General features: G+C 37.6%; 1 protein-coding gene across 6 annotated transcripts in view; it reads left to right on the top strand.

Annotated features, from left to right (window-relative positions):
• Positions 1 to 14,796, top strand: part of TRPM7 (transient receptor potential cation channel subfamily M member 7) — a 119,993-nt gene that overhangs the window by 38,825 nt on the left and 66,372 nt on the right. For all 6 annotated transcript variants that reach the window (XM_077939403.1, XM_028850915.2, XM_028850914.2 and 3 more), the window contains exons 5-11: positions 1,097 to 1,310; positions 2,606 to 2,730; positions 4,231 to 4,402; positions 7,273 to 7,447; positions 8,826 to 8,949; positions 10,360 to 10,432; positions 13,617 to 13,717. In XM_077939403.1, the coding sequence (XP_077795529.1) occupies positions 1,097 to 1,310; positions 2,606 to 2,730; positions 4,231 to 4,402; positions 7,273 to 7,447; positions 8,826 to 8,949; positions 10,360 to 10,432; positions 13,617 to 13,717 (984 nt within the window). The remainder of the gene's footprint in view (positions 1 to 1,096; positions 1,311 to 2,605; positions 2,731 to 4,230; positions 4,403 to 7,272; positions 7,448 to 8,825; positions 8,950 to 10,359; positions 10,433 to 13,616; positions 13,718 to 14,796) is intronic.

Below are 14,796 nucleotides of genomic sequence, written 5' to 3'. Positions count from 1 at the left end.
TATAGCAAGTATGTCTTGTGATATCACTTAAACAGGAAGTTAATTTTTAAAATCTTTCAAACCAGAAGAAGTTATTTCACATGCGATAGCTTTTTTTTTCCATTTTTCTTTTTCTTTTTTTATTTTTTGTTTTTGAGACGGAGTCTCGCTCTGTTGCCCAGGCTGAAGTGTAGTGGCGCGATCTCGGCTCACTGCAAGTTCCGCCTCCCGGGTTCACGCCATTCTCCTGTCTCAGCCTACCAAGTAGCTGGGACCACAGGCGCCCACCACCACACCTGGTTAATTTTTTCTCTTTTTTAGTAGAAACGGGGTTTCACTGTGCTAGCCAGGATGGTCTCGATCTCCTGACCTCATGATCCGCCTGCCTCGACCTCCCAAAGTGCTGGGATTACAGGCGTGAGCCATCACGCCCAGCCTTTTTTTTCTATTTTTCTATAGAAAGATGTTTTCAAAAATTAAACTGGAGAATCCATCCGAACACCATGAAATGTTGATTATGATTTTCTGATTATTTCTCAGTCTGATCAAATCCAGTTAATTACAGCGAAGAAAATAATCATCTATATTAAATGTGTCTTTTTAAATTTTACTCCATAGTCGCAATTTGTTATTTGGACTAGATTGTTGCCAAACTTTCAAACAGATAATCAGTATTTGCCTCTCTTCGTAGCAAGAGCCTTAGAAGCCTCCATTTTTTTCTCCCATAATTCCCTTTTTTTCCTTTTCTGATCCTCTGAAGCCAGTCTTAATGCTTCTCACTCACTGTGTAGTCATAGTTAAAGGAGGCAATAAATACTGCAGGTACCTTGGTAAATTGGGTCAGTGGTAATTGAGTTTAAACGGAAAGAGTAACATTTGTGTCTAAATGTTTAAAAGTTAGTTTTACTGTTTCTTAAGATCTCACAGAATTATTTTTTTCAACTTTAAAATCATTTGCTATTGCTTATTCCTTGGAGTATAAATATATTGAAAATAGCCTGTGAAATCTCTTTTTACATAATCTGGTTCATATAAAATTTTCCAATGTCGTATAATGTCACATTATGAAACCAGTGAACATGTTCAATTATTTTGGCCTTTTAAAATCTTTTTCTAGTATGTTAGGCTGTCATATGACACCAAACCTGAAGTCATTCTGCAACTTCTGCTTAAAGAATGGCAAATGGAATTACCCAAACTTGTTATCTCTGTACATGGGGGCATGCAGAAATTTGAGCTTCACCCACGAATCAAGCAGTTGCTTGGAAAAGGTCTTATTAAAGCTGCAGTTACAACCGGAGCCTGGATTTTAACTGGAGGAGTAAACACAGGTAATGTGATGATTATACCAATTTTATTTAGTGTGTTTTATTTTTTATTTATTTATTTATTTTTTGAGACAGACTCTCACTTTGTTGCCAGGCTGGAGTGCAGTGGCACAGTCTCGGCTCACGGCAACCTCTGCCTCCCAGTACAGTAATATTTTGAGGTATTATCACATATATAAAGGCCCTGTCTCCAACCACAGTCATATTTTGTGGTATTGGGAGTTAGGGGACACAATTCAGCCCATAAGAAGTAATAATGGGCCAGGCATGGTGGTTCATGCCTATAATCCCAGCACTTTGAGGGGCTGAGGTGGGAGAATTACTTGAGTCTAGGAGTTCAAAACTAGCCTGGGCAACATGGTAAGATACTTTCTACAAAAAAAAAAAAAAAAAAAAATATTAGCCAGGCATGGTGGTATGTGCCTACCATCCTAGCTACTTGGGAGGCTGAGGTGGGAGTATTACTTGAGCCCAGGAGGTTAAGGTTGCAGTGAGCCAAGCCATGATCACACCACTACAGTCCAGCCTGGGCAATAGAGTGAGACCCTGACTCCCCCCCTAAAAAACAAGAAGTGATAATGAGGAGTTATATGCTCTTTGGAACTGCCTTTTATACTTTTCTCTCTCATTTTTGACCGAAGTAGACTTTTGTCATTGTTTATTGTGTGTGTGTGTGTGTTTTGCATATGGTCCTGTGCCACGGAGCTGCATTCTTAATTTTTTCTAAATGATGTGTAGAGCAGTAATAAAAAACCTACTGTTACTTAGAGGAGAAATGCAAAAATGGACTAGACCTACTAACATTAAAACAGTTAGTGTTGTATGTGTTTCTGGCATTTGTAGTGATTTGATATTGTGGGATTTAGTGGTTTTTGTTCCTTTTTGGTCCTTGTGTATTCTTTCGTATGTTTGGCTATGACCTTGTTTTAAGTTTGTTGTGACTTTGTTGCCTTATATCTTGTATGTGTAAAGAAATATATCACATATTATAGTGTTACAGATTGAGCACAGGGTTGTTCTGAACACAATAAAGACTGTAATCCCAGAACTTTGGGAGGCTGAGGCATGAGCCCAAGAGTTCAAGACCTGCCTGTCTCTACCAAAAAAAAAAAAATTAGCCGACTGTCTTAGCATGCACCTATAGTCCCACCTACTGGGGAGGCTCACAAGGGAGGATCGCTTGAGTCCAGGAGTTTGAGGCTGCAGTGAGCCGTCATTGCACCACTGCACTGTTTCCTGGGTGACCCTGTCTTTAAGAAAATAAAAAAACAAAATGAGTAAACTTTTTTTATGAGCAGGTGTAGCAAAACATGTTGGAGATGCCCTCAAAGAACATGCTTCCAGATCATCTCGAAAGATTTGCACTATCGGAATAGCTCCATGGGGAGTGATTGAAAACAGAAATGATCTTGTTGGGAGAGATGTAAGAATTATTTTTAAAATTTCTTATGTTTGAAATTATATATAAACAAAATTATAGTAAGAATAGTGCCAGTTTAAAATATTCATGATTATATTATACTTTTCAAATTAAGTTTAAAAGGTATTTTCCTGAGGTTTACTTCTGATTTTTTTGAAAATGAATAAAGATAAATAATTCATAACTATAAATAAGTTCATAAATATAAATGCTGTTATAGTGTTGGCACATTTTGCTTTCAGTCTTTTATGTATAAAATTATTTCACATTTTCCATATATGCTAGTCTTTGTAATTAAATTTTTAATGACTATGTGACATGAGAAATAATTTTATTCTCACTAAGAATAGGGAATAGGAGTTAAAGCCTACTGTTTTGTTTGAATAGGTTAAAGACTTGTGAATTGGTTATAGATATTTATCAAGACTGTTAAAAAGAATTACTGGCTGGGTGCAGTGGCTCATGCGTGTAATCCCAGCACTTTGGAGGCCGAGGTGGGCCAATCGCTGGAGATCAGGAGTTCGAGACCAGCCTGGCCAACATGGTGAAACCCCATCTCTACTACAAATACAAAAATTAACTGGATGTGGTGGTCTTTGCCACCTGGCTACTTGGGAGGCTGAGGCGGGAGAATTGCTTGAAACTGGGAGGCAGAGGTTGCAGTGAGCCGAGATTGCCCCACTGCATTCCTGCCTAGGTGACAAAACATAACTCCATCTCATACATGCATGCTTGCATACATACATACATACATACATACAATTACTGAATTATAATGATCACTTTCAAGTGTTATTAAATTTCTTATGTCAGTTTTAAAGAGTCTACTCATGGCTAAAATATGACTGACATTTTATTGTTTTTTACTGTGTCTTTTTTTTTTTTTTTTTTTTTTTGAGATGGAGTTTTGCTCTTGTTGCCCAGGCTGAAATCTGAGCTCACTGCAACCTCCACCTTCTGGGTTCAAGTGATTCTCCTGCCTCAGCCTCCTGAGTAGCTAGGATTACAGGCACCCGCCACTACGCCTGGCTAATTTTTGTAGTTTTAGTGGAGACGGGGTTTCACCATGTTGGCCAGGCTGGTCTTGAACTCCTGACCTCAGATAATCCACCCGCCTCGGCCTCCCAAAGTGCTGCGATTACAGGCATGGGTCACTGTGCCTGGCCACAATATCTTTTATATATTGTAGTTTATTCACTTACTAATCTGATAATAGTTTCTTTGCACTATTTACTTATTTACTGCTTCTGTCTTTGCGTGTGATGATGAAATACATAATTCCGCAGTATGGGTCAAGATGTAATCACATATTTCAACCCATTATTGATTAATCTTCAGCTGCTTAAAAGCTTATGCTTTTTGATACATTCTCTGTGATTTCGTATTTCTGCATGTAAAATAGAATTTTACTTCTTACTTGTCTTTACGGATTATTTCAAAATTTATTTTACATCATATTGTATTTAATCCTGCTCACCAACTCCTTTGTTTGCTATTGTTTAGGTGGTTGCTCCTTATCAAACCTTACTGAACCCCCTGAGCAAGTTGAATGTTTTGAATAATCTACATTCCCATTTCATATTGGTGGATGATGGCACTGTTGGAAAGTATGGGGCAGAAGTCAGACTGAGAAGAGAACTTGAAAAAACTATTAATCAGCAAAGAATTCATGCTAGTAAGTGAATTCATAAATTTGTTACTGTTGAAATTGTTCTGGGCTGTACTAATAGCTAAATTCAAAGAAGGTGGAATGTTCTTTGAAGTGCTTTTTCTTACATAGCAAGATAACATGTGAAACAACCAACAGTGGTTGATCTTAGACAAAATGATAAGACCAAGGAAAAGAGGTCAAAATTGGGTGCTCGGTTATCAAGGCTAAAACCAAAAAAGGTTCATTGCTCGGTTATCAAGGCTAAAACCAAAAAAGGTTCATTGAAAGTTCTGTTATTGCAATTCCATTTCAGCCCAAGGAATTCATAAATATTCCTTTTTTTGTTTTTTGAGACGGAGTCTTGCTCTGTCGCCCAGGCTGGAGTACAGTGGCGTGATCTTGGCTCACTGCAAGCTCCGTCTCCCAGGTTCACGCCATTCTCCTGCCTCAGCCTCCGGAGTAGCTGGGACTACAGGTACCCGCCTCCACGCCTGGCTAATTTTTTGTATTTTTAGTAGAGATGGGGTTTCACTGTGTTAGCCAGGATGGTCTTCATCTCCTGACTTCATGATCTGCCCATCTCGGCTTCCCAAAGTGCTGGGATTACAGACGTGAGCCACTACGCCTGGCCCATAAATATTCTTAATGTGTGATTTAGTCCAATACATGGCTGTGAAATTCAAAATTGAAAACTAAAAGGGAAAAAAATCACTGAAAGAAATAAATCAGCTTAAAATGAGTATCACTGTTTGGCTAAATGTGTCTTAAAAATTGTATTCCTGGGACTGATTTTTCTTTCTAACTATGTCTGAATTTTCTGGTTCAACATCTACATTTTTATTTCAAATAAAGGAAAATTTGTAACCTAAGAACCCCAAGAAGTTGAGCTCTGTGACAAAGTGAAATAGAAATTTAAAAACTACAGAACAGTGTTTATAGATTATGGAGGAGTCAAAGCTTTTGCTAAAAGTTAAGAATGGGCTGGGCATGGTGGCTCACGCCTATAATCACAGCACTTTGAGCGGCCGAGGTGGGTAGATTACCTGAGGTCGGGAGTGCTAGACCAGCCTGACCAATGTGGTGAAACCCTGTCTATCCTAGAAATACAAAAATTAGCCGGGCATGGTGGTGTGCGCTTGTAGTCCTAGCTTCTTGGGAGGCTGAGACAGGAGAATTGCTTGAGTCCAGTAGGCGGAGGCTGCAGTGAGCTGAGATCACGTCACTGAATTCCAGCCTGGGTGACAGAGCAAGACTCCATCCCAAAAAAAAAAAAAAAAAAAAAAAAGTTAAGAATTGTTTATAGTCCTATAGCTACCTTTTGTTTTTTTCTTTTTCTCAGTGCACCACAAGTTACTGTAAAAGCAAAAATTTGTATTCTTCACTAATTTTTTTCTGTTGCTCTTCTAGAGATCTTGGAATTTTATTGATCAGTTCCAGTTATGTAATACTGTCATCAATTTCTTCTTTAATTTTTAATTTTTTTTTTTTGAGTTAAGAGTCTTGCACTGTTGCCTTGGCTGTTGTGCAGTGGCCCGATCTCAGCTCACTGCAACCTCCGCCTCCTGGGTTCAAGCGATTCTTGTGCTCCAGGCTCCAGAGTAGCTAGGATTACAGGCGCTCGCCGCCATGCCCAGCTAATTTTTTGTATTGTTGATAGAGAGGGGGTTTCACTATGTTGGCCAGACTGTTCTTGATCGCCTGACCTCATGATCCGCCCGCCTCGGCCTCCTGAAGTGCTGGAATTACAGGCATGAGCCACTGCACCCAGCCGTCCTTTTTTTTTTTTTTTTTTTTGAGATGGTCTTGCTCTGTCGCCCAGGCTGGAGTACAGCAGCCCGATCTCAGCTCACTGCAACCTTCGCCTCCTGGGTTCAAGTGATTCTCCTGCCTCAGCCTCCCGACTAGCTGGGACTTCAGGCGCTTGCCACTATGCCTGGCTACTTTTTTGTATTTTTAGTATAAATGGAGTTTCACCAAGTTAGCCAGGATGGTCTCCATCTCCTGACCTCATGATCTGCCCGTCTTGGCCTTCCAAAGTGCTAGGATTACAGACATGAGCCATTTCTTTTTTCTTTTTTACAAACCTTTCATATGGTGTTTGGGAAAGTCATTAATTTTATTTACTTATTTATTTATTTGTGTGATGGAGTCTCACTCTGTCCCCAGACTGGAGTACAGTGGCATGATCTTGGCTCACTGCAGCCTCTGCCTCCTGGGTTCAGGTGATTCTCCTGCCTCAGCCTCCCGAGTAGCTGGGACTACAGGCATGTGCCACCACGCCTGGCTAATTTTTTGTATTTTTAGTAGAGACAGGGTTTCACCGTGTTAGCAGGATGGTCTGGATCTCCTGACCTTGTGATCTGCCTGCTTTGGCCTCCTGAAGTGCTGGGATTACGGGCATGAGCCACCGCACCTGGCCAAGACTGTCATTAATTTCTATTTTAATGTCTCATTTGGAATCAGAAATATATGTTTTTAAAATGAATAAAAATCCATGTTAGAAGTTCAACTAATGTATTAAAAAGCAAACTAAAAAATTAGTGTTTTACATTTCTTGTCAAGAGCTCAATAAAATATGGAAAACAAATTTTTACTTTTAAGTAGTGAATATATACATTATTTGATGTCTATTATATATTGGATTTTCTATTTTTGTCATTTAGAGAACAACCTTTAAGATAGTGACAAAGTATTCATTATTTAATATGTGAACTGATATCAAGTGGTGTGCTTAAAGTCAAGTCAACATAGTCTTAGAAATTATGTTTTTACTTTTTAATTTTTTTTTTCAGTAAAATCTGAAATTAGAGTACTATATTTTGCCTAATTTTTTTTCTTGGAAAGAAACTTGCTTGTGATGAAATAATTTTTTAATTTAACTTTGCTCTTTTTAGGGATTGGCCAAGGTGTCCCTGTGGTGGCACTTATATTTGAGGGTGGGCCAAATGTTATCCTCACAGTTCTTGAATACCTTCAGGAAAGCCCCCCTGTTCCAGTAGTTGTATGTGAAGGAACAGGCAGAGCTGCAGATCTACTAGCATATATTCATAAACAAACAGAAGAAGGAGGGTAAGTGTATGACAACATTTTAATTTATTTTATTTATTTATTTAATTTATTTATGATATGAAGTCTTGCTCTATCTCCCAGCCTGGGTGGAGTGCAATGGTGCAGTCTTGGTATACTACAACCTCCGCCTCCCAGGTTTAAGCGATTCTCCTGCCACAGCCTCCCAAGTAGCTGGGATTACATGCATGAACCACCACATCTGGCTAATTTTTGTATTTTTTTTTTAGTAGAGATGGGGTTTCACTGTCTTGGCCAGGCTAGTCTTGAACTCCTGACCTCAAGTGATCCACCCACCTCAGCCTCCCAAAGTGCTGGGATTACAGGCATGAGCCACCGTGCCTGGCCCATTTTAATTAATTTATTAAAATGGCTTGTGGTATTTAGAATACGGCGTTGGATTCCTTCCTGTGTTTTGTGAACATGAAAATTTTAAGTTTAATACAATACTTTGTTAAGCGTTGAGGAAATAGCCTGACTCATATGTTATTGGAAGAAATTAAAATAAAACCATCTTCATGGAACACAATTTTGTAAGATCTAGAGGCACTTATCTTTTAATCTAGTAGTTTCATTTCTGGGATTTGTTCCTACAGGTGTACATCTGTGAAATAATATATGTATAAAGCTACTTGTTACGGGATTCTTTGTAAAAGATTGAAACAAAATAGAACATGAGAAAACTAGATTAGTTATGGTGTATCTATACAAAGAAATGGTTTACAGCTGAGTAAGGATGGTTTTGAGGAGATTACCAAAATATGTACATGCAAAAAGGAAGATGTAGAGAAGCATATATATTGTGCCACTTTTTATATAGAATAAAAGGAGAGAGGATAATTATTTGTATATGCAGAAAGATATCTTGGAAAGTTATATAAGTAAATGATTCCTGAAAATAGTTGGGATAGAACTGGGCAGATGAAAGACAGTGGGAAGGAGACTTTCACTATTAATTTTAATATTTTAGCATTTTATATTTTCTACTATATTTTTGAGCCATGAAAATGTATTAAATATTCAAAAAAGAAAGATGTGAGTGCCTATGTTTAAGAACATCGTGGTGGAATACTAGTTTATACATCATAATATCTTCAGATTATTTTTATACAATATCTTATGTGAGTACTGATATTGCCACATACACTTTTTGATAAAATTCACAAAGTAATTGAAAGAGAAAAATCACTCCATTTCATTTATTTTCCTTCTAAGATTTGTGTTGGGAGTCTCATGAAAGAGAAAATAATCCCACCCAAGGTGAAGTATGTAATATTAATGCATTGTTTTCAAAGGTCTTACATGAATCTACCTGTACTTCATATTGATCTTACAAATAATGGAAGATGAAATCAGTGAATTATGTTTCCTTTTATTCCAGGAATCTTCCTGATGCAGCAGAGCCTGATATTATTTCCACTATCAAAAAAACATTTAACTTTGGCCAGAATGAAGCAGTTCATTTATTTCAAACACTGATGGAGTGCATGAAAAGAAAGGAGCTTGTGCGTGGATTTCAGCAGATAGGCCTTTTTTTCTTTCATTCAAAATACATTCTAAATTGGTGAAATACGTTTGTTTTTATTTGGATTTTAAACTTTGAAATCTTTATTAACCGTAAAAATATGTCATTTATTGGTCTGTTCCAAGTTGAGAGGTATCATAGAAGGAGGCCTGTAGTTTTTTATACGGTATTGAGACTGTGTATTTGTGCTTCTGTTTTAGGGAAAGTTTTAGGAAAAGTAACTAGGTCTCAACAGGTAATGTTCGGTACCAACGAAGAACTATAAAGAGTTGTTTATGGTTTCTGTAATAAAATATTTGGAAAAAAATTTTTTAATGTGCTTAAGCCTATTAAATTAAAGGTCAGTGCTGCTTTGTTTCAGTCATGTAAACATGGGCGTAAGTTTTCAGAGATAAAATTTTTTAGCAAGCCTATAAATAGATATATAACATGATTTGATTTGCTGTATTTTTCATTGCAAGTTTTTGTAAACTATGAAATAAAGTTGACCAAAAATTTTGTATTGGGGTTATAATAATGTTTCACTTTCTTTTCTTTGTTTTTTTTGTTTGTTTGGTTTTTGGTTTTTGGTTTTTTGAGACAGAGTCTTGCTCCATTGCTCAAGCTGGAGTGCTGTGGTGCAATCTCAGCTCACTGCAACCTCCGGCTCCCGGGTGCAAGCGATTCTCTCCCTCCTCAGCCTCCCAAGTAGCTGGGACTACAGGCATACACCATCATGCCTGGCTAATTTTTGTATTTTCCCTAGAGACAGTGTTTCACTGTGTTGGCCAGGTTGGTCTCAAATTCCTAACCTCAGGTGATCCACCCACCTTGGCCTCCCAAATTGCTGGGATTACAAGCATGAGCCATGGGCCTGACCATCTTTCACTTTATGAAAAATGTTATTAAATTACAATTTCTGAAATGGTGCTGTGTTTCAAGTAATTTAAAGACATTTACAGTAAAAAGATTGACCAAAACAAACATTTATCTTTCAAGAATACATACATTATGTGAACATGTAAATGTTCATTCTGTGGAAGGAACTGTAGGATTTATTTACCCTGATAAAGAATCTATAGCCTCAGCCCCTAAATTTCTTACTCTAGTAAGGGCCATAAGATAGATCAGAATATCATATGAAACCAAATATTTTTAGTATTTTTGCCATTTTATTTGGTAAATGATAAAGTTTTTTAAATTTTTTGGTTTTTTTGGTTGAAATAAAGTTACTAACTGGATACATAAATATATTATGTGTATGTATGTTTATGTATGCATAATACATAGATTCCTAGATGTATATATATATATTTTGCCCCCCCCCAATAGAGTTTGATATTACTGGGTCTTATGATGCCTTTGTTTTAAAAATATAAAGGCATAATATTATGAATTTATCTTTAAATAGATCACTGTTTTCCATATTGGGTCAGATGAACATCAAGATATAGATGTAGCAATACTTACTGCACTGCTTAAAGGTAAGCCTCTAAGAACTTTTTTATTTGTAAAACCTTTTATTTATTTCTTGTATGGATGTGTGTGTGTATATGTGTATATGTGTATGTATGTAAAATATAGAAACTTTTAACATGGCTAACTACTTGCAAAGTGAATTTTCAGTCATTTTTCTTTGCGAAAAATACAATGTTGGTTTCCTTGGCAGTAAAGTAACTTTTGATTTAATCTTGTAGAATTTAAAAAATAAAAGTTTTTAGCAAGGTTTATGCCACCAAACCTATTTAATAGTCCTATTAAGAATGTCTAACATCCTGAGCCAGGCACGGTGGCGCACACCTGTGATCCCAACACTTTGGGAGCCAAAGCAGGAGGATCACTTGAGGCCAGGAGTTTAAGACCAGCCTAGACAAGATAGACCCATCTCTACAAAAAATTTAAAAATTACCTGGGCATGGTGGCATGTGCCTGTAGTCCCAGCTACTTGGGAGGTTGAGGTGGAATCACTTGAGCCTGGAAGGTTGAGGCTGCAGTGAGCTGTGATCATGCCACTGTACTCCAGTCTGGGCAACAGAGCAAGACCCTATCTCACAACAAACAAAAATTAGCTGGGCATGGTGGTGTACACTCTGTAGTCCAAGCTGTTCAGGAGGCTGAAGCGGAAGGATTGCTTGAGCCTAGGGTTTGAGGTTACAGTGAGCCATCATCACACCACTGCACTCCAGCCTGGGTGAGACCAAGACCTTGTCTCTAAAAATAAATAAAAATGTGTCACTTTCTTAATCAGCTGAAAAATAAGTGTTTAAAGGTTATAAAGCATTAGTTGATAGAATTTAAAGATAGAATTTTAAAACATGCTGTCTTCATTATGAAGGGAAAGTTTGAAAACTAGTGGTATCTTCTAGGACTAAGGGATTGAAGCGCACACACACACTGATCCTCTCATTGTCTCCCCAAAGACATCCAACAGATATAACAACATTATAGTGAAATATTTTCTCAGAAATTAGGAACTAAGACAGTATCCCATCTATCTACCTGAAAGTTAGTGTAGAGTGATGTGCCAGGAACCCATCACATTAAGAGGATACTGTCCTTTTATTTACAAGAATTTTCTTGCATATTAGACCATAATAAATTGCCAATACATTAAGCATTTTTAAAATACTGTGATAAAATATATTTATATCATCTGGGATTGTGGTATCAAGAGATCACAAGTGATAGGAAACCTAGAAACCAAAAAGGAAAAAAAAATAATAAATGGGATTGCATAAAAATAAATAAGGCTGCGTCCGCTGACTCACACCTGTGATCCCAGCAATTTGGGAGACTGAGGCAGGTGAATCACTTGAGGTCAGGAGTTCAAGATCAGCCTGGCCAACATGGCAAAACCTCGTCTCTACTAATAATACAAAAATTAGCCGGGGGTGGTAGTGGGAGCCTTTAGTCCCAGCTACTCTGGAGGCTGAGGCATAAGAATCACTTGAACCTGGGAGGCAGAGGTTGCAGTGAGCCAGGATCACACCACTGCACTACAGCCTGGGTGACAGAGTGAAACTGTGTCTCAGAAAAATAAATAAATAAATAAAAAGGTTATAAAGAAAGTACCATATTCATTAATTATTTACCATGTACCTTTCTGTGTATTAACCACTATATTTAAGTGGTTTACATTATCTCATTTTATTCCTACGAGTCAGATTTCCTGTGGTTTTACTCATTTTATAGATGAGGAAACTAAGGAAGAGAAATGTTGAAGTGGAGGGATCAAAAAGAGCTGTTAAAAATTAATAAGAGAAAGATGACTACCTCGTGGAAAAATGGGTCAGAACTTATGTAATAGATAATTAATAGAGGAATCCAAATACTTAGAGAAAATATGGAAGGATGGCCAATGTTACAGTAATACATTTTGGGGAGGCTGAGATAAGCAGATCCCTTGAGCCCAGGAGTTTGAGATCAGTCTGGGCAATTTGGCAAAACCCTGTCTCTACAAAAAATACAAAAATTAGCCTGGTGTGGTGCCATGCACCAGTGGTCCCAGCTACTTGAGTGAGGCTGAGGTGGGAGGGTCAGTTGAGCCCAGGAGGCAGAGGTTGCAGTGAACCAAGCCCACGCCACTGCACTCTAGCCTGGACAACAGGGAGAGACCCGGTCTCAAAAAAGAAAAGAAAAGAAGGAAACTCCCCTCTCCATGGCACATGGAGAAATGGTTATGGTTATACCCCTCCCCTGGTGGATGGTAGAAGCGATCTGAAGTATTTTGGAGTATATCAAAAACCTTGAAGTATATATCCTTGTACCTAGTAATTTGACTTCTAGAATATCATCCTATTTGAATATTCAAGCATGTGCACAAAAACATACTCAGCAAAAAATTCAAAATAATTTGAATATCTACCATTTGAAGTATTTGTTAAATAAATTGTGGCTCACCTAAGTATATATAAGGTAGATTTATATATAATTTTAAGAAGAACCAGGGTATGATATCCAGGTACATAAAGCAAGCTACTGAACACTTTTGTAGTATGAACCCATTTTTGAATAAAAAATGGAAAGTTTATGTATGAGCTTGTATATGCACAGAAAAGTACCTGACAGGCTGTTTTCAGAATCCTGATAGTGCTCTCTCTGTGATAGAAACAGTTCATCTTTGTTTTCTTCTCATTTTTCTGCATTTCTAAATGTTTGCAATGAATGGGAATATGTTGTTTATAGTTGGAAAGGTAAAGTTCTTAACCCTGGGGCTTATCTTATCTCTCTGAGGCAGGCTACTTCTGAATGGTGGCTGACACCAGCTGTGTAAGTTAACTAAAGAATGGTGGGGAGATGTCATAAGTGTTCGTGCTGGGCACTGTGGCTCACACTTGTAATCCCAGCATATTGGGAGGCCCAAGTGGCAGGATCACTTGAGGCCGGGAGTTTGAGACCTGCCTGGTCAACAAGTAAGACTCTGTCTCTACATAAAGTTAAAAAATTAGCTGGGTGTGGTGGTGCTCATCTGTAGTCTCAGCTACTCAGAAGCTAAGGTGGGAGGTACACTTGAACCCAGGAATTTGAGGCTGCAGTGAGCCATGATCACCTTTGCAGTTTATCCTGAGCAACAGACCAAGACCCCATCTCTTTAAAAAAAAAAAAGTGTTCACCTTTTAATGGAGATAAATTAATTGAACCTGTCAACTATTTTCTTTATTCGATTAGGTACTAATGCATCTGCATTTGACCAGCTTATCCTTACATTGGCATGGGATAGAGTTGACATTGCCAAAAATCATGTATTTGTTTATGGACAGCAGTGGCTGGTATGTAAATAATCTACATACACAATACAATTAAATTACACTAAGTAATAAAAAAGTATTTGCGGGAACTGTGAACTGACTTGACATTTTACTTTTCTGCCAATAGTTCGAAAATAGTTTAGCTAAGTATTTCTACACCATTCCGATCCAGTTTAGGATTTAATATATGCCTCTAGATAAAACCTTATTTTTTTATAGAGTATATAGATCTCTAAGAATCTTAGAACTGAAAGAAGCTTTGGAACTCATGCTCTGTATACAAGAGAATCCATTCTAGCATTCCCCCTGATGTTTAGACCTATTCTTTTTTTAATCTTCCTCATCCTACTAAATGGGAACAACTTCTTCCTAGTTTCTAAGATGAGAATCTTGAGTGTTTTACTTTTCTCTTTCTCATGTATTCCAATCCAATTCCATCTGTAAATCTTGTCAGATCTACTTTCAAAATACCTAATTTTATCATCCTGGTCTAGTCTATCATCATCCTTCTTTTGTGTTATTTCAGTAGCATACTTTTTGGTTTCACTTCTCTCATACTTGCTGTCCTTTTACGAACAGGAGATGAATCACATTCCATTTACTCAGAGCATAATCCAGAGCCTTACATGCTACTACTATCCGCTTTGCTCTTTTTTATCTAACCTTGTTGGCATTCTTGCTCTTCTTTGAACATATCAAGCATGCTCCTATCTCTAGGCTTTGTACTTGCCTGTCTCTCTATCTTAACATTCTTCCCTAGATACCCACGTGGGCTTAATTCCTCCTATCTTTCTGGCCTCTAACCAAATGTCTCCTCTTTGGATTTCCTCTGTCCACCCTATTTTAATAGCAACCCCCTAAACCAGCATTCTTCCCTGCTATTTTTTCCTAACTTTTGTCGCCATCTGACAAACCATATAATGTAGCTATTATTTATTGTTTGTTTGTCTTTCTCCTAGAAAGTAAACTTTCTGAGGGCAAGAATATTTTTCAGTTTTGTTTACTATTGTATTGACAGCTTGGTATGTAGTAATCACTTAAAATTTTGTTACATGTCTGAATCAATAGGAGGCTGGGCAGATTAAATGTTCATCTGTACC

This window comes from Macaca mulatta, chromosome 7 (assembly GCF_049350105.2).
Source record: "Macaca mulatta isolate MMU2019108-1 chromosome 7, T2T-MMU8v2.0, whole genome shotgun sequence".
NCBI classification, from domain to species: domain Eukaryota; kingdom Metazoa; phylum Chordata; class Mammalia; order Primates; family Cercopithecidae; genus Macaca; species Macaca mulatta.
The sequence above is the reverse complement of the archived record's forward strand: the minus strand, read 5'-3'. Positions and strand labels throughout refer to the sequence as shown.